This window comes from Silurus aristotelis (genome assembly GCF_946808225.1).
Source record: "Silurus aristotelis genome assembly, chromosome: 2".
Lineage (NCBI taxonomy): Eukaryota > Metazoa > Chordata > Actinopteri > Siluriformes > Siluridae > Silurus > Silurus aristotelis.
The window spans coordinates 24,341,130-24,361,040 of record NC_139575.1 but is presented as its reverse complement, the minus strand read 5'-3'; the positions used below and the strand labels follow the sequence as shown (position 1 = coordinate 24,361,040).

At 35.9% G+C, this 19,911-nt stretch overlaps 1 protein-coding gene across 4 annotated transcripts; it reads left to right on the top strand.

Annotated features, from left to right (window-relative positions):
• The first annotated feature begins 617 nt into the window (after positions 1-617).
• tfap2c (transcription factor AP-2 gamma (activating enhancer binding protein 2 gamma)) lies at positions 618-13,953 on the top strand. 4 transcript variants are annotated; one of them, XM_083560497.1, is made up of 7 exons: positions 618-769; positions 4,742-5,203; positions 5,386-5,437; positions 9,031-9,253; positions 10,611-10,729; positions 11,760-11,901; positions 12,612-13,953. In XM_083560497.1, exons 1-7 carry the CDS (start codon positions 740-742, stop codon positions 12,907-12,909), a joined length of 1,326 nt encoding a protein of 441 aa, XP_083416623.1. In that variant the 5' UTR covers positions 618-739; the 3' UTR covers positions 12,910-13,953. The 4 variants fall into 4 exon arrangements, with proteins under 4 accessions (XP_083416623.1, XP_083416624.1, XP_083416622.1 ...); XM_083560498.1 differs by having other exon boundaries at positions 625-769; positions 4,745-5,203; XM_083560496.1 differs by lacking the exon at positions 618-769 and adding an exon at positions 2,949-3,429 and having other exon boundaries at positions 4,745-5,203.
• The last annotated feature ends 5,958 nt before the right edge of the window (positions 13,954-19,911 follow it).

The window sequence follows — 19,911 nt, the reverse complement described above, 5'->3', positions numbered from 1 at the left end:
ATGCTGGGAAAATGTTTTGCGTGATTGTCATCATTTAATCTTTTTTTTTAATGATTATATATTTTAGCCCAAATAAAAAATAAACTTCTGTCGGGATGTGTATATGCGAATTTATTAATAATACATCATTGGGAATTAAGAGTGAAGAGAATTCATGTTACGGTTTTATAATATATTCGATATAATATATTATAAAATAATATTATTCTATATAATCATTGCCATCTGCACCTCAGACATCCAATATGTGACTTTACTGATATTTATTTATTTATTTATTTATTTATTTATTTATTTATTTATCATTTGAACTCATTCACGTGAAAAATGTGCTCTTTAATTAACAACATTGCAAAATACTGCCAATACTTGTTTATTTAAAGAGAAAACCAATCTTTGGCTTCACCGGCCTTGCAGCACTGAGCACGTCTTGAATAATGATTATAGTAAAACCGCTGAAATCAAACACACTGGGATAAATAACACGGCTCACGTGTTCACGGGTCGTCGCTTTTTGACCACGTGTCTCTCCTGATTTGAATGAGGCAACGCATTCGTCATTTGGACCTATTAGCTCTGCTTACGGTCTTTACGGGCTGCGCTCAGGTGGTGCAGGTTTTTGCGCATGCGCACGCCGAGAAGACGGCAGTCAGGTGTAGTCAGCGATAACGCGCACTTGTGATCTCAGGCATTCGCTGTTACTCGGAAGGGACTAGGGACTGTACAGAGATCTCTGCAGATGTCGTTATTGGAGAGGCTGGACTGGCGGGTAAGTTATTTTCCTTATTATTAAGTTATTTTATTGATTTTTATTTTACATCAGTAACAGAAAATGCAGGGCTACTAATCCGAGTGCTGTTCAATTCAGAAGTTTTATTTGTTACCCAGAGCATCCCTTGTTGAGATTAAGCTGCTACCTGTTCTAATCAGTATGAAATGTTTACACAGTTCAACGAAGCCACATTGAATATACTATTTTTAGTTTCTTAAATAATAATAATAATAATAATAATAATAATAATAATAATAATAATAATAATATACAAGCTGAATATTGATAACTTTTTATTGATTCGATTTGCGTTCGGATTTTGCACATTAAGTAGCCTATTTACGAACACACGCCTGGATATGGGTTTAATTCATGGCTGAGAGAGACCTGCTATTTTATATATATATAAAAATCTGACACAAAAAAATATACACAATGTAGGCAATAGAATTATAAGGTAACATTTTTAAATATTAGATTGCAGCCAATTTCCAGTTTGTGCCTTAGAATTATATATCCTGGTGTCCCGGACAGAATTTTGAATTTCTTAAATAAAATTTGCCTCGTAATCTTTCCATTGATTATATTATTTTGATGAGATTAAATTGCTTGTGAAGAAAAAAAGGAAAACAAATCTTTTGTAAAGAAACACAATTTGTTTGCCACAATTAGAACCCAGTCAGGCCCAAAGCCTTCTGTGCTGCGCTGCTAATGCAACATGAACATGCTAAGGCATTTATAATTATGTATAATATTACAATTTAAGATTGATATATATATATGAGTTTGCTAATTACAAATCATGGTTACAATTAAAGCCGTTAATAAGAAATAATTAGCAAATAGTGATAATAATTGCTGAGAGCCCAAACCCGCTGCTAAGGTTTTATATGTATTTATTATATATATATATATATATATATATATATATATATATATATATATATATATATATATATATATATATATATATAAATATATAATTTCTTTTACATTTTCTAACAATTGTTGAAAAAAATTCTTACAACTGAGTCAGTAAAGATTTTAATATCATATATACATAAAAACCGGAGTGCCAAATCGCCTTAAATGTATAGATTAATTGTTGCTTCCAATCTGTAAGTATTCGTTAATCACACAACTCTTTTATCCAATATTGCACTTTAGAAAAAAAAGGGTTCAAAATGGTTTTAAAGTTGCAATTTTTATAATAGGAAAATTGACTTTAACTGGAAAATATTATTAGAGAAAACGTCTGTGTAATTGTAAATACGGCCTAACTAAGAACTAAATCATTAAGAAACAAACGACACTACTTGATTAGAAGCAGTTGTAAAATTATTATTATTAGTAGTAACAATTATAATAATAATAAATATAATGAAAAGTTAAAGTGCAGAAAGAGATTATTTGATATTCTGCAGCTTGGAAAGTAAGCGAAAGTCGCCACAGAGGCCGCGGAAAAGCAGCTCGGCCAAAAGCAGTAATTAAGATGAAAGAGAGGATCTCTGGTGCTTAGTGGATAAGTGAAGGCTGATCGGCGTTTAAGCTCAGGATACTCCGAGTTTAAAGCAGTTCAGAAGACTTACTGGAAACCAGCACGCATATTGTTTTTTACACTTAAATAACAACAACAACAACAACAACAACAACAAGAACAACATCAACAACAACAACAATACAAACTAATTATATATATTTATACTAACAACAGCAGAAACAACAATTATAATAATAATGATAGTAATTATGATAATGATGATATTATTATCATTATTATTATAATAATAATAATAATAATATTATTATTATTATTTTATGGCTAAGGAGCCATTGTGTATTATACCAACGTATATAATAATAATAATAATAATAATAATAATAATAATAATAATAATAATAATAATAATAATAATGGTGATGGTGAGCTTATAAACAATATAACAAAAGACTATTTAGTCTAAAATATTTACATTTTGTTTTTATATAATAATAAATATATATAAGGCATTCCAATGTTTTCCTTTTCTTGAAGTTTTATCGAATATAAAATGGAAGCTTAGACTGATGAATAGGCGGACAGCGCACTGATTGGTCCGTTGTTTCTGCACCAACCAATTGGCCAGGACATTAGCGAGTCCACCCGGCGAAGTCCCCGCCCACACGCGATGTCTATGCAAATATAGTGGCGACGCTTCCAACAGGACAAACGAGTAGAGCACAGGACAGGCTTTCGTCCGTCAGAGGGAGTCCACTGGCTTAGTTTTAGAACTTTGTAGTTTGTTTGTTTTTTTTCTTCTTCATCTTCTTTTTTTTTTTTAAATATATCTTTCTCCCCCGGTACGTGAGCACTTGGAAGCGTCGGTGTGAACTTTTCTATTTGTAATTTTCTGCGGGGGTTCAGTTCCTCAGTGCTGATTGAGTAAATCCTTCTCTCTCCCGAGACGCGGCGGCTCCGTGTTCCCGAGTTGATGCATTTCTTCACTGGGTGTAGTGTGCTCCATGGACTAAAGTGTATAGGCGAAGAGCGTTTATCTTGTCCCGACTTCGTGTATAAAAGCCTCTAAGGTTTGCATTGTGTGAAAGACGGGAAAAAAAATAAAAGAAAAATGTTGTGGAAGTTGGCAGATAACGTGAAGTACGAAGAGGATTGCGAGGTAAGTCAAGCGAACGTCTTGCGCAAGCGATGATTTCCTGTTTCGCATTAAATATTTAAACAGCTCTACATTTATAGCAAAGCAACTACTAAACGTTTCCTTAGAAAAAAAAAAAAATGACGCGCCAGAAAGCTGCATGTTCACGTGCCTCTTTTTTTAAACCTGCGCAATACTTGTGACCGTTTTGGCGCACAATTTTCAAGATCTGAAGACAGCCTAAAAATAATCGTTGACATTTAAAAAATCCAATTTTTGCATTATACCATTTAAATAACCCTTTGCATTAGTTCAAAATCCTAATTGACTTCAATCCTTTTTGTGATTTCCTTACTTATGAAGTAGATTTGGTAGCTCTATACAAACCTCACCAGCAGCCTAACAAATATATAAATATATATATAAATAACTAAATTATTCGGCATCCCCAGCAGCCTAATTAAACTCATTTCGATTTAACACCACCGAAATTTAATTAGCACGTTCCGTATTGTAAATGAATAATGGCCCTCTGGATCACTCGGCTATTGACACAGCACATGGTGATAGCTGGCTCGGTGTCGCGCGCGCTTTGTCCACACTGACAGCAATACTGCAAGCCCTTCAGCTCCACAAAGCACCTTTAACAATAATCACACGCTGACCAGAGGCCTGCATTATGTACCGTAACGGCATCCTTGATTTCTTCTCTGTGGGACAAATTATTCTGTGCTTAAATGTGTTCTTTGAAAAGAAAAGAAGGAAGTAAGAAAGAAAAACACATCATCATGGCACAAGCTCTGTCTTTTCGACACGGATGTGATTTAAAATCAATTTAAATAAAAATCAGTATAAAAAAAAAAAAAATTAAATAAAGTTTTTTGGTGGGCAGGTATGAAAGTGTTTTTTTTAAATAACAAATAATGTGGGTTTTATTGCTCGTGGATAAAAAAATTTATTTTACTATTTTTAATATTATTATTATTATTATTATTATTATTATTATTATTATTATTATTATTATTATGCACATCTAAATGATCATTATCTCAAATTCCTTCAGCAGAGGTCCTCTAATTCGACATACAATATCAAAACTCTTTCCTTGCATATCTTAGTATATCTTGTTGGACAATAGTGTCCAACGATGACATTGTGGCATTGTGGCAGTACCAGGACTTGTTGTCCTGGCGTTCTGACCAGGAGCTCAAGCAATCATCACTGAGCCACTAGCTGATATATTTTTTGCGCTTTGGTATATAAGTTATAGCTCCACATAATTGCATACCTTTAAATTCATTTTTAAGTTGACATTAATAAAACTTGTACACTTCAGCAGGAGAGGCACGATGGCAACAGCAATGGAAATTCACGTCTACCGCATCATCCAGTGGTTAGTCAGCCCCTCTACAGTCCAGCGCCTTCTCTGTCACACTCAACCGGCTCTGACTTTCAACCACCATACTTCCCTCCTCCCTACCAACCACTACCATACACCCAGCCGAACGACCCTTACTCTCATCTAGGCGATCCATTCAACATCAATTCTATTCACCAGTCCCCGACGTCTAATCAGCAACAGCCATGGCTTGGTCGTCAAAACCAAGATGGGATCGGAACACATGCCCGCAGTGGATTTGCCACTCAGATTCTAGGCTTAGACAGTGGATCATCGAGTGTTCGTAGGGATGGCATCCGACGGCCAGACTTGCTACCTCCACATGTCCATGGACTTGAGTCAACAATGGGCGAGAATATGGGACTGCATGAAATGGGGCAAGGACTTGATGATGTCCAAGTGAGTGTTCTTTAGCCAAGTGGTCAGTATATCAGGCCTTGCTTTTCCATAAATTATTGCTTAACTGGAGTGCAATTATTTAACCAGACACACATACACACATATAATATGAGACAGAATTTTTTTTAATGCATATAAGAGAAAATGCTATAATTTCTATAAAATTTTGTCTGTTGTTTCAGCATGTGGATGACCACAGTATTGTAACTGCTGACCAGACAGTCATCAAGAAAGGTTGGTTCAGTTTTCTTACCTTGCTGAATGCCAGTCTTTTCTGTCTGTTTCACTCTTTTATTAAAACAGGAACAAGGTCATGCGATATCGAATAATGACTTTTGGTTGCTCCATTAATAATATATATATTTTAAAAAAGCAGTACTGCACTTTAATATCAGGGATATGCATGGATGCACATAATACACTTATGTCCTGAAGTACTTCACCCAGCCCAGATGCATTGCACAATGCAAGCGTGAATAAGAAAAGTTGAGGAAGCTCTGGTTTAAACTTCAACACTAATCCTCTTGGCCATGTGCTCCATTTAACTAATCTGGGTTTGATCCTCGCGGCATTGTAGTTCTCGTTCAGGCTGAATGGAAAGTCAGCAGGAGGAATCTTCTCAAAATGGCACACAGACTGACAAGTTGCGGAATGCTCTGCTGGCTCAGATAGGAGAGGCCTAGGCCATCTTTGTTGTCTAAGCTTAATTCTTTTTGCTTTTTGAATTGGCGTTGAGTGCTGTCAGAGTTTAGCGCCTCAGTAAACTCACGCAAAAGCAGAAAATGTGAAACAACAGCACTTGGGGTGGGGCACCTTTGAGACAAACACAGTTTGCTCAGTCATTTTTGTTGTGACAGAAACAATTTTAAGTAAGCGTACAGAGATATTTTTTGGAGGTCTTGCTGTAGACTGAATATTTAAACTGATATTTAGCTCAAATGTCATTCATCTAAATGTTTCTCATAATACTTCACAAAGATGAGCTGATATAATCAGCTAGTAAATGATGCAATTAAAGTTTTATTTAAGTAAAAGTAAAACTTATTTTGCCCAAATTAGGATAATACAATGACGGAATACAACAAAATGTAGCACAACGTATCGTGAAAAGGAGAAGTATGAAAACTATGAGTGCCCAACTAGTCATTTATATGTGATTATGTTGCTATGAATACTGGTATAAGTGGTAATACTGAATATGGTGGTAGCTTTTATTAAAAACTAAACAAATGAAACCAGACTAAATCAACCTGATAAAAAGACCTGTGTTTTAGGAATGGGAAAGGACACATCAGTCTTTGAGATTTTCTAAAATGTGTTTTCATTCAAGTGTCTGCTTCATGCGAAATTCTCAACGCAAGCCCAGTTGACAGTCAGTAATTTGGACTGTAAAAAGACAGTAATTTTAACTCTGTAGCTTCTTGACAAATTCACATTCGCACCAATATTTAAAAAAAGAAAAGCAGTGCAGTGTTGGCTTTAGTGGTTAACAGAAGTTTTGGTTTTATTATCCAAAATGACTTCTTTTAACTATCTGAGTCAATGATCTTAGCTTGGGTACTGAATGGAACTTTTAGGGATGAGCATAGCCACCACAGACAATATTAAAGTAAATGAGAGGCTTTAGTTGTTTTAAGCCATTTAAATCAAAGCAGGGTGAACGGTTTTGACAGAAATTGAAGGCCTCTTCAGTTTGATGACGTGGTGGTAAACTATAGAAATCTGTAGCTAGAGTATGAGTATGTTCAGCTTTCAGATGAGGTGCATTTTGGCCATGGTTACAGTGTTGTGTATTAAAAAAATTATTATTTAAATGATATGATGCATAGCACTTTGATGATGATTGAAGTGCAGTTTTAGATGAATGATAAGACAGTAGTTAAACATATGAATAGCTAAGCATTGACAGAGAGCTGTGGTGCCTTAGCGACACTAGTAATAAACAACAGTCGTAAAAAAAGGATAATTATTTTAGATAATATAACCTGATATTGTAACATATATTCTGGTAATGTTTTGTATGAATATAGTAAGCCCACCTGCTTATTGCAATAATAATATTGTATTTTATAACCATGAAAAATGCCAACGTTTATGTTTTCCCACAATTATCTAGCATACGGTAATGGCCTTGTAATGCACTGTATGCATTATGATCTGCTTAGTATTCCTTACAGTTACGGCCAATAAGTGGAAATGTAGTTGCCGAAAATGTGTTAAAAGTGAGGCAGATGAGCCTGTTTGTGTGTAAACTTAAAGACGCAGCAAAAGTGTTTAACAGCAGTTTGTCAGTAAGGACAATGTCTGTTTCTCATTGCAAATGCTGACTTGCAAAACAACAGCGTTATATAAAATAACAGCAAAAAAATGCAATCAAAGGGGAAAAATATTAAGTGATTAGAGAAAAGAAGATTATGACATGCTGGATGATAATGAGTGACCTTAACACTATGAGAGCACAGTATAACCATGTTGCTATTTTATTTAATACATTTGTATTGTTTGTTTGTTTGTTTGTTTGTTTACTAGTTATTTATTTTACTGTTTATTTAATGGTTATTTTGATAGTGTTAAATGTGGCCAATTACAAGCCAATATTTGATTCCTGTCATTTCAGTAGGGCAAGGGGCACACTTCTCCTCAAGGGATAGCAAGCTGACTGGTTCTTTGCATGCGCTTGCAGTGTCCAGTAGTGCTGAACTATGAGTCAGTTACAGACATCTTTTGGATTGTTGGGATTCAAACTCGGGTCCAATCAACACAGCACGGCCCTTTTATGCAGTTACACTGGTCGGCAGTCACATGATACTCCAAAAAAAAAGTATTGTGTTATAATTCCCAACAACATGTTGTCAGCATATGTTTATTTTGCAGACTTGTAATACACAATGAATAGAATACCGCATTTCACATAGAACCGTTGCACATTAGGTGTATTGTTTTCTGTTGCATATTTGATTATGGATACCATATGGTTTATGGACATAATAATAGATATGTATTTTGTTCCAAATGACCAGCCATCTGTGATTCTTATGTCTTATCTGTTTTATTTGTTTTGTTTTGTTTTGTTTTGCTGGTAAGGCCAATGGCATGAGTAATGAGTAATGCCTGCTTCACTGGCAGACATCTGGTTTATTTTTTTCTTTATTTTTTATTTTTTTGCAGACTATGACATGGAGTTAAATCTTAGTCTGCTACTTTCCCTCCATAGCAATGCTTCGTTAGTACTAGAGCTTGTTAACAGGTAGAGAAAGTAAGAGCAGGATGATGGAATTAATGGCTTATGCTAAGCAATAATTTGTGACTTATGTGTGGTGGTTGGTGTGTAGGATAATGCATGTCTGTTTCTCATTAAAAAGTTTGCTTCAGAGAACTTCAGAGACCACACTGTCTTCACATAAGAACATCACTTTTTAATTATACTGAGTATACATCCTTTTGAGATGAGTAAAATTAAATATTTATTTCCCCCCTTACTGCTTCTTGTTTGCTGGCAATCGATTCGCTTTCACTGTAATGATCAGGTGCTTGGAAACACAAATAGTAGCAAAAAAATTAGCATGCATGCAGTATTGAAGTGAGGTTATGTGAGGGTTTGGATTCTACTGGAAGTTTACTTGTGAAAGCCCCAAAACATTTCGCAGCTGGACTTTACAGTTTAAAAGTGAACATATCTAATATGTACAGGAAACCTGACAGACAATCACCCTGACAGACTCTGATTCGGTGACCAATAATGAGCAGATAAATAAAAGATGGCCTAATGACAATCTGAAAAATCTAGCATTTCTGGTATTTTTAATATTGCTGATTCCTCCGTGCAGGACCGTTGACTCATCCTAAGGGCAACCCCATAGGTGTTCCTTTCCAGAGGGAGTCCTTGCTGGGCATGGTTTCCAATCCGACAGAAGTGTTCTGTTCTGTCCCCGGTCGACTCTCTCTGCTCAGCTCCACCTCTAAGTACAAAGTGACTGTAGCCGAGGTTCAGAGACGGTTATCCCCACCTGAGTGTCTAAACGCCTCCCTGCTTGGTGGGGTACTACGCAGGTGAGACATGCTTCTAAACAGTCACTAATCAAATAAATATACAAGGGCTAAGTTTAAGACTGTTTTCTCTTATGTTATGTTGTGACATAACATAAGTCAAATATACACCCGTACACTTATACATTGTGTTTGTGTGAGCTGGGTGTAAAACAGCACTCTGAAATAACATACTACAGGATGATCTTCCCTGGATGTCTTAGTGTTTGTGCCTGATCTTAAAAGTGACTGATCTTAATAATAAGTATTAAGTTGCTGTATGTGAAATGAAGATCTGAGATTATCAGACTCTTCCTGTCAAACGATTTGGTGCACTTGCTCAGAGAGGGGTTTTCTTTCTTTTATATGGAAAACACCATAAAATAACCCAAATTATACAATAAGTAAAAAAACCACTACGTCAAGACAATTAAATATTCTTAATATTTGCTCCCGATTAAGCTTTATCTTCTCAAACAGCATTGAACATGAAGGTTGAAGTTTCCCAAACAGACTGAACTTTTACTCTGTGTCTGCTATGCAACATCCCATCCTTAGCTTCAGTTACTAGGATTTATTATTTTAGTTCTTTCTGTTATTTTTTAACAAACACTGCATTTTAAGCATTATGTTTTGTCAAATAGTAATACAATGATGATGCATTACCACTATCATGGGAAAATTAGGTACAGTTTTTACAGTAGTTGAGTTAAAAACACACACCTACACACACACTTAATCATTGCCTGGATCCAAACAATTTACATAATGGACATTGTAGCAAAATTAACTTCAGCTAGGTAACCAAAAGAAAACCGGTTGATTATTTCAAGGACATATTTTTCATCCTCGCAATGGGTTAAACACACACACACACACACACACACACACACACACACACACACACACACACACACACACACACACACACACACACACATACACACACACACACATTTGTACACACTCTCGAACATATTATTAAGTAGGTCATTAAAAGTTTGATGGGGGGTAGGGGGGTATTCGCAGAAGCAGGGTGCTCACTCCTCCCCAATGATGCGTCTCTTTCTTACTCACCAATGTAGAGAACAACGCCAAGCCTCCAAGTCTAGTCATGCCTGAAGCAGGTCAATTAAGTGGGGAATGTATGTGAGTGTGTGTGTGTGTGTGTGTGTGTGTGTGTGTGTGTGTGTGTGTGTGTGTGTGTGTGTCTGTGTGTGTGTGTGTGTGTGTGTGTGTGTGTGCGTGCGTACGCATGTTTTGTGTGAATTATCACTGAAGAAGCTCTGGAGCTGTTACTATTAGCTGTTTTAGTCACATATTTAGTTAACTAACCATCTGGTTAATTTAGTTATTTGACATAACTTTTTTTATCCCACAGGGCTAAATCAAAGAATGGTGGGAGATCACTCAGAGAGAAGTTGGATAAGATTGGGCTAAACTTGCCAGCAGGTCGCAGGAAGGCGGCGAACGTTACTTTGCTAACAGCGCTTGTAGAAGGTATTTGAAGAACTACGAAAAACTACGGCATTTGAATCTTATCTATTTTATTTTTGTGTGTGTTTTTTTACCCATTTTTGTCTCTCAACAGTCCTCTCATAAACATAATGTCTAAAACTTCTAGTCAGAGTTTAATTTAGCTTACACTTTGTCTCTGAAACACATTTTTTATTGCCTTTCTAGTTTCTATTAGATTTTAAGCATGATGAAAGAGTTCACACCACCTGAAAGGATGTTCGCGTTGACAGTTTTAAGATAAGCAAAGCAGCTGCCTAAAACCTGAAGAGCAAGAAATGACTCATAAAACCCAGGCCTATAAATTCCAAAGGATCTTCTACATTTCAGCTATTTATCATGTTAGACAATGACAAGTACTGGCATAGCAACCTCAAGTATTCTCTTCTATCATAAATTACTAACCTGGTATTTTTTTCCACAGTTCCACACTACAAATTAAACTTAAGGGCATGCGCTAACAAAGGCTTTCATTTCATGATACTTTATATCCAGAATTACCTTTTGTAAAAGAATATTCAAGCCCTGAGTCAGAGAGCTGTTAATACATGGATCATGTGTGTTATTGCCCTCAGCTATATGGAATCTTTTTCTTTGCTGGATTGTTGTCATTTTCAACATTAATAGGAACAGGAACATGACTGGAAGGCTGTTATTTGGAGAATTCTGAATTGGGGCTTGTTATCATGTGTTTGCTAGCCAAGAGGGGAAGCTGACCTTAAAGATGGAGACTATCTGTGTGTATTGTTAGACATAATGACTATGTGTAGCCTATCAATAAGAGCCTCTGTTGGGTGTTAGAGATTGTTTACTGCCTTCAGCTACATTAAAGCTATTAAACACATGCAATGTGACCACTCCTCCCTCCCCAAGACAAACTGTGACTAATTTTGTCTAGGTCTTTGTGATCTTATTTGAATTATTAATGGAAGTCTTGGGTTAATGTGTCACTAATTAAGTAGCATTGGTTAAAAGAGTCATATGTATCTGACTCACCTGTGATTAATGTCTGCAGGTGAGGCTGTACACCTGGCCCGAGACTTTGGTTATGTCTGTGAGACAGAGTTTCCAGCTAAGGCGGTGGCTGAATATTTGGGAAGACCCCATGTTGAACGTAACGAGATCAACACGCGCAAGAACATGCTTCTGGCTGCGAAGTAAGTTACATCCTAAACTTCCATTTGTCACATTACAAACAAACTGCTAATCATTGTACTGTTCAATGTATCCTGCTGAACATTGTGTACTGTTTTGGTGATTAGAAAAGTTTTTGGAGAGTTTTAAAAATATATATTTTTTGTTAAAGTTGAAGAAATTAAATTTAACCATAGCACAGTTATTAAATATAGCACTTGATAATTTGAGTGTAATATCCACCTGAATCTGATCACTGTTTTAATAAAGTGTGTCCTTCAGGCAGAATGTTTGGGAAGAAAATTTTGCTACCTTTTCCACAACCTGGAGCGTCCTATGATTTTTATTCCCGGTTACGAGTGTCCATGGTTACCAAAAAATTTAAGAATCATTGCTTTTAAGGGTTTTCTTAACCATCCAACAGTTATATATTTTATATAAAAAAGGAAATATTAATTATCTTAGTATTATATGAAAATAATATTTATACAATTTAATGCAATTGTAATGCAATGCTATTGTATGGTAGTAGACACACTTTATACACCTGGGGATCTTTATAAGTGCCGTTGGCAGGTGTGTATGTGTGTGCACAGGTGTTTCTGTACATGGGGCTTGATGTTCACAAAAATATTTTTTGGTTCATGTTTACAAAGATGTGTTATCACACTGTCAAGACAGTTGTAACTAACACATTTTGTACTTAATACATACCTGCTATTTGTTTACAAAGGCAAATATGCAAGGAGTTCACAGACCTCCTGACCCAGGATCGCAGTCCACTAGGCAACTCACGACCAGTTCCCATCCTGGACCCAGGCATCCAAGGCTGCTTGACCCACTTCAGTCTAATCACACACGGCTTTGGCTCACCAGCCATCTGCGCTGCCATGACCTCCCTGCAAAACTACCTCAATGAGGCTCTAAAGCAGGTGGACAAAATGTACCTTAATGCACCTGGAGATTCCTCACAAAGCTCCTCAGATGGAAGCAGTAAAACTATGGACAAGATGGACAAGCACAGAAAGTGAGGTGTCCAAGATGTGATGGAACATTCTAACAATCTTTGAGGACCACAGAGCGTGCGGTGTCTCATCACCTTCACAGAGAGGCTCGGTATCCCTTTTTGCATATTTGGGTCTTCCACAGAGGTTTTCCTTTTTGTTCCTCTGAGTAACATCTCTACCAGCATCTCTAGACATATGCTCAGCCAAAAAGAAATGGAGGGAGCATTTTTTTCCTCTTTTTTTTAACCAGATACCATTTCAAGAGTTCATATGTGGATTTTAGCTTTTTGTTGTTTTTTTCATGAAGAGGAAGTCCCAAATTTTTTATGTCATCTTCTTTAGTGCTGACCCTCTATACAACATGCAGAGGACATGTGATCCACTTTGAGAGAATAAGTAGCTTTTTGCTTGACTTCATTTGGATGCAGTGTTATTATACTTCTGTCTGTGGGAGTATTGTTCACATGAATGAGTGTTATGTATGTCTCTATTCTCTTCAACTAAGTTTAGAAATAATTCCCCCTAAAGGCACTGAAATATTTGTCAAGTGACAATTTGGGCTAAATACAATAAGTTCTTTTAGGGGTGTTTTTTTTAGTGTCTTTATTAGCTTTACACCAAAAGTTCACCGATTAAGATCACAATGTTGAACAAATTTGCCCCAGTTAAGAACACTGGCCACCTGCATAATCTTTTTATCCATATCCAACAGTTTTCCTTGATGATCAGATAAATGCATGTGTGTTTTGTGTGATATTATACATGTTTTCTGTAAATACAGTATGTCTTTTTATACTTTTAGATTAAATGGACTAGAAAATTTGCCTCCACTTATCTTGCCCTAAATGTAAATATTTTCTAATTTATGTTGTAATTTAATGGGATTTGTAAATACTGGTACAATTCTGGTGTATGGTTTTGCTTTCGGAAAAGACGTCTTAATCTTTCTATAAATAGATTAGTTTTTTATCATATAGTAGTTAAGCCTTGGGGATTGTTTTCTTTTCATATATGTGTAAAAGCCTTTTAAAGCTTTAGGATAAAGAAGAATAAAAAGACATCACTGTTCATAGTTGCACTTGTTAAGTCTTCTCATTTATGTGGTCAGATCACTGGTACACTCTAATACACATGCACACACACTTCTGCTAGTGAGGCATCTGGGTAAAAGCCAGTTTAAGTGTAAATAAGAGCAATCGTTGAAAAATAGTACTTGTAGTAAAAGTGCTTGCAAATTACAAGTGTTTTTTTTTGTTGTTGTTTTTTTTACATATCTAAACCATAAGAAATACTAAATAGCAGATGTTTCAGAAAACCTTGTGACCACTCTAATCAAACAAAAGATCCTGCATGCACATGCCTTGCATGGATCCCCCATAGTTTGTTTATTCATCGCTTACAAACACAGTTCCGTATTTTCACGTCTCACCTTACCGTGCTGCAAATGGGTGTGACAGCAAAACTGATGAGTATGAGAGATAAGTTCCTGCCTGTATTTTATTTTATTGTAGTTTCAAATGCTGATTCGTTCTGGGTGCTTTACTACAGGAGAATTAGCTGTTAACCAATGTTTCCCAGAAAGTTAAATATTTTCAGAGACTTCTAGCTTTTCTGAAAGCAACTTTGCTTTGTAAAATTGCTTGTGGAAGATGGCATTCTGGATGCACCAGCTCATAAAAGCTCAGCTGGATGCACCAGCTCATAAAACATGTTTACGATTTTGTCGTAGATCTTTACAAATCCACTATTATTACAGCTCACCTATGATTATCACAGTTATTCATTGTGCCTTCTTATATCTTCCTCTTTTCACATCAAATATGTGTGCATGTGTGCATGTGTGTGTGTGTGTGTGTGTGTGTGTGTGTGTGTGTGTGTGTGTGTGTGTGAGAATGTGATTCATGTGACTGACAAGTGTGAGCTTCTCCCTCAGAACCTGATGGACCGGCCATGTGGCTTTTGCTGCTGAGCTTTGGCTGCCTGTAACCGCCTTTGCTTGATTCTTTTTTTGTGCAAGGCTGAAAGATGAGCCATTCTAACTTTCATAAGACTAGTTTTGATGACTGACTGCCAATGGTCATGGCATTCATTTCCTCTTTCACCTAAAAGGTGTCAACCGATGGGTTTTTGAAACAGCGCATACTGCTCTTCTTGCTTACTCCTTCTTGCTTACATTTTCAGGCAAGATCATTCTCACATGTTTTCTCTCTGTGTATTAAAATACCTTCCATTGCATTTAGTTTTCCATAATGAAGATATAAATAACTAATTTTAGAGCTCATTTTTCTAAATATATTTTGTGGTGCCGACACTTGGCCCTACAGTATATGAGGGTTCTTTATATATTTAAAGCTCACAGAGTACATGAAAAGGTGAACATTTGAAAAGATCATATAAGATTAGCGCAAATAGATTTAGCTTCACTGTTATTAAGCAGAGTACAAGTACAAAGCCAACAAAATGCAGTTTCACATTTTTAGAAAATAAGAAATGTATATATTTTTAATGGATTCTTTTTTTACTGACTGACTCATAACTCCTTTTTCTTACATAACTGCTCCTCAATCAGCAAAGTAGCAATATCATACCAAAAAACACACAGAAAAACACACAAGCATGGATATATATATATATATATATATATATATATATATATATATATATATATATATATATATATATATATATATATATATATATATATATATATATGTAATTGAATCTATGCTACTCAATTAATTTCCTCCTATTAATGATTCTTAGATTAATAGTGAGTTAATTTGTATTTAATCTTCTTATTTAATACAATTAATATATTATATACAGTTGATGTAATGGTGCATAAGTTCAGCAGAATGATTAGGACCAGTTTTCACCTCCTGCAGCCTTAGCATTTTGCTTGAACAATCAATGAAAGTACACTTGTTCGAAATTTACTGTTTTCACGAGTATTAGTAAAGTCAGTTACTGATGTTGAGTGAGGAGGCTGAGATCAGAATTCTACAGCAGGCCACTAGCAGTCTCAAGCCAGGTGTCCCAATACTTTTGCTCATGTAATGATGCATATATTTTATGTTTTTTTGACTCCAAAAAATGTCAATTTTATTATTATAACTTTCAAATCCACAAAGGTTAACCCCATAAATGTGGCTGACTGTAATGCACTATAGTATATTTAGTAATGAATATTTTGTTATGTAATGAATAATTCATAGTCAATTTTAATTATAATGTTTTATCACGATTATCAACATTAATGTGATAATCCTGATATCTTGCATTTCTACAAAGATATAGTATCTCTCCTGTTTCATTATGCATTAATTATGCACTAATCTGCATAATTAGGTTCTTAATGAGTCTCTGGTCTTATTATGATGTGCAGAGTCAGCTGTCATGTCGTGTTTGTTTTAGCATAAATTACACTTAATATTACACTTGTTTATTGCTACTCCATTGTAGGCTATCGGAAGCCATGTGTTTGATTCCCCCTGTTTATTTCATTTGATTGGTACAAAAGGTATTAGTTTTGTAGGTGGTTTATTAATAGAAATAACAGAACACCACTGACATGCATGAAAGGTGTAAGCAAACAAATGACTGCAGATTATTATCATCAATATTGTGAAGATCCGAAAAAAAATATATACCTATATTTTTGTTGTTGTAAGGGTTTTTGCCACACCTCTGGAAGAAGGCATGCAGTGTCGAGTCTTACACAGCCTGGTTTACATTAGGAGTCATTTGCAGTAACACTAATAGGAACAGAAACTCCAAACCGCTGTAACCACTCTGAAATTCCTTCAGATTAAACAGGCTTTATCATATGTCCATCAGCACATACAAGCTTACGGTGTTTGTACAGTTGAAAGTCAAGCCAGAACTCGTGCCATGCTTTGACATGCATATGGTACACAGCGTGGTTATACCTGGCTGGATTCGTGGGGGCAGGGGTGCATTGTTGTTAAGTTGCTTTCTGGCCAACGAAACAGTGGGGGGCATGGCAGGGGGTGGTTTGTGTGTACAAAGAATCTGAATAACGAGAGCATAAAAACAAGCACGGGGGTGGGGTGAACATGTAAGCCTTGGAGAAAATGTGGAAGGAATTAATATAAATTACAGACAGTTGAGTGAGATTGTACCCATGTTGTTTGTTTTATATCTGGTATTCAGAGAGAAGGAAAGAGATGAAGAGTAGGTGCTGGGAAAGATGAGGCATGATATCATAAAGCAACTCCTTGTTTTGTCCTTTTTTGTGTCATTCTGTGGGAATGATGTGGCCTGTTTCTCTTTCTCTTAGGCTAGCCACCCAAACACCCCCCCCCCCCCCCCGCTCTCTTCACTTGCAAAATCCTTCCAATTAGGCTGACGAAGCCACAAAATCCATGCCGAGGCTTCGCTCCTTCATGGTAGACGGCAGATGTCTGTTTCTGAGGGAATAGTTCCACCCGTTCAATAGGATCAACATAGAGATGAATCTATTGCTCTACAAACAAAAAAGGAAGTCATCCCTGATCCACATAGTAAGGACTTTTCACATTGGAGTACTGCCTGTTCTTTGCTACTAAATAAGGAAGCAAATTTAAAAATGGTGTATGCATCAGACTTAATTAAAAGCATATGCCCTTTGTAAAGAATGTACAGGCAGCCACCAGTGTGTCTAACTAAATGACTACACTCAAAAAAATGCAGTGTAGGTTCTTGCTTGCAAAACAAAAACCCTTAAATCAGTTTACATTTTCTTCACTGCCGCAAAATCTGTTACTGAACATATATTCTAATCATGTGATGTCAGAACAATAGGCCAACCGAAATGAGTGTTATAATAACATAATCATTATCACTCATTCTTTGTAGTTCCCTAAACAAGCTTTATAGCTGTATATAGGTATTTTAGATGTAACCAAGCAGAAAATGTATTCTTAACAGCTACAAATTAAATGTGCACTGTTTGCTTTGTCTTTTGTTTTATGAAAGATTGCCAGAAAGATTCTCAGGACATTGGGATCGCATGGGTCTCAGTGAAAAAAGTCAGAGCAGTAAGTTTTTATTTTCATGCAGGTGCAAGTTAGCTGTCAGATAGACTGTACACACCTATTGTTGAGACGAGTATTTAACTTGAATGAAGTGGTTGAGGTTGAGGTTTTTGTTTTGTTTTTTCAGTCAGAATTCACACACCATGCTCCCAGTGCTGATATTTTACAGCTTGTTCCAGTGTTTTTTGGGGACATAATAGAATTCATATTTGATAATAAAAAAATCTTCTGGCTATGCCATGCCACTTTGTGTTTAAAACTGAACACAGATGTGCAAATTTAGGAACACTAAACAAATGCAGATAGGCATTGTGCTATAGCCAAAGTGTCTGTGTACCATCTGTCAAAAGTTCCTTTTCCTATTCCAGTGAGTGGATTATGGAGGGGCTGCATGATGCTGTCAACAAAATGAATCACACCATTTTTCTCAGAGGGCTTATGTTGAATGTTTTGCGTCACTCATCCTTTTTGTGTTTTTTTTAATTGTTGACTGTCATTCCTGAAAGTAAACTGGCAGAAAAAATAAGGGGTTTATTTTTTAAAAACTGACTTTTTAAAAACCACATTGTAGGGTGAATGGTGTGCATTTATCCCTGATGAGCAGCCATGGCGACTGTGGCAAGGAAACACTCCCTTCGGATGTTATGAGGAAGAAACCTTGAGAGGAACCAGACTCAAAAGGGGAACCTATCCTCATTTGGGTGACATCAAGAGTGTGATTATAAATCTTTAAACAATACAGAACACTAAAGAGTGAGAAATAACATGAGCACTGGAATGTAAGATTATGAGTAATGATCTTTCTACAGTCTTTTACAGTCATTTGTGGTTATAAAACTAGGAGCTACTGAGCAACTCATAAAATAGCTCAACATTTGCGATCATCGTAGACTCAACACCAGCTTTTCCATGCCAGAGCTTTTAAACACTCAAATAGGTCCAATGTGGAAACTCCAATTGGCGCTGGTATGTCTCTTGATGGTTTGGGATGTTTGCGGGGTCGGCATCTACTTCTTTTAAGGTCCACCAACTTGATAAAGTGGGACATGACTGGGGCTGGAGCAACCTCAGGATGCCTCGGTATGGGTAGAGAAAGAAAAGCAGTGGAGAGGAATTAGCATAGCTGCTGTTCATGATATTAGCAGCACAACATCATATAAATCAGACTCCGCCTGATCTCCTGAAATCCTAAAGGTCAATTGTAGGATATAAATGTGGGTCTGATTGTTGCCTTTTTTCACTATAACTAGCATTGGTAGCATTAAATGCCAATATTTTGTATATATATATATATATATATATATATATATATATATATATATATATATATATATATATATACATATATATATATATATATATATATATATATATATATGTTTATATATTTTTTTATCTATAATGATATATTCGACAGAATATAAAAAAATTTCAGTGTGTGAGCTGCATTGAACACCAATAAGGGGACAACATAAGATTATGTAAAACAAACAGAAAAGCTGCAAATATGATAGTGACATTAATGATGCATAAACAAACGTCCTAATGGTCAGATAATATCCTTATTATCTCAAGCTCAATTTAAAGAAGGTTTCTGTTTATACAACCCTGCTTTCTGCATGAGCCCTGGTCTCCCTGAGTGATTTACAGAGCATAGTTTTTAGCTATAATTGCAATTCTATCGTTAAAAGAGCTTCATCATAGATATATAATCTGACAACGAGAACAGATTCAATTGTTCAACCATGGTTTTATTAATATCATCATATACAGTGTGACAACTACTACAACTCTAACATCACAAGTCTTTTTTCCAACTTTAACCAACATGGCTTTTGCAGGTGTGGTTATAATCTAGCCTAAACAAAAACATTTCTGTATAATTTCTGTCATAGTGACTGATGTCTTTTCTGGGGGAATTAAAACAATAATGAGAAAAGACACCAATAATTGATCGATATCTTGTGGTGCAGCTTGACACTGTATTATT

What these genes read in the sequence shown, in the direction of transcription:
- tfap2c (XM_083560495.1), top strand. Translation starts at nt 3,382, where the DNA reads ATGTTGTGGAAGTTGGCAGATAACGTGAAGTACGAAGAGGATTGCGAG. An exon ending in AAGGACTTGATGATGTCCAA is followed by an intron (nt 5,204 to 5,385) that starts GTGAGTGTTCTT and finishes CTGTTGTTTCAG; the next exon opens with CATGTGGATGACCACAGTAT. An exon ending in AACATGCTTCTGGCTGCGAA is followed by an intron (nt 11,902 to 12,611) that starts GTAAGTTACATC and finishes TTGTTTACAAAG; the next exon opens with GCAAATATGCAAGGAGTTCA.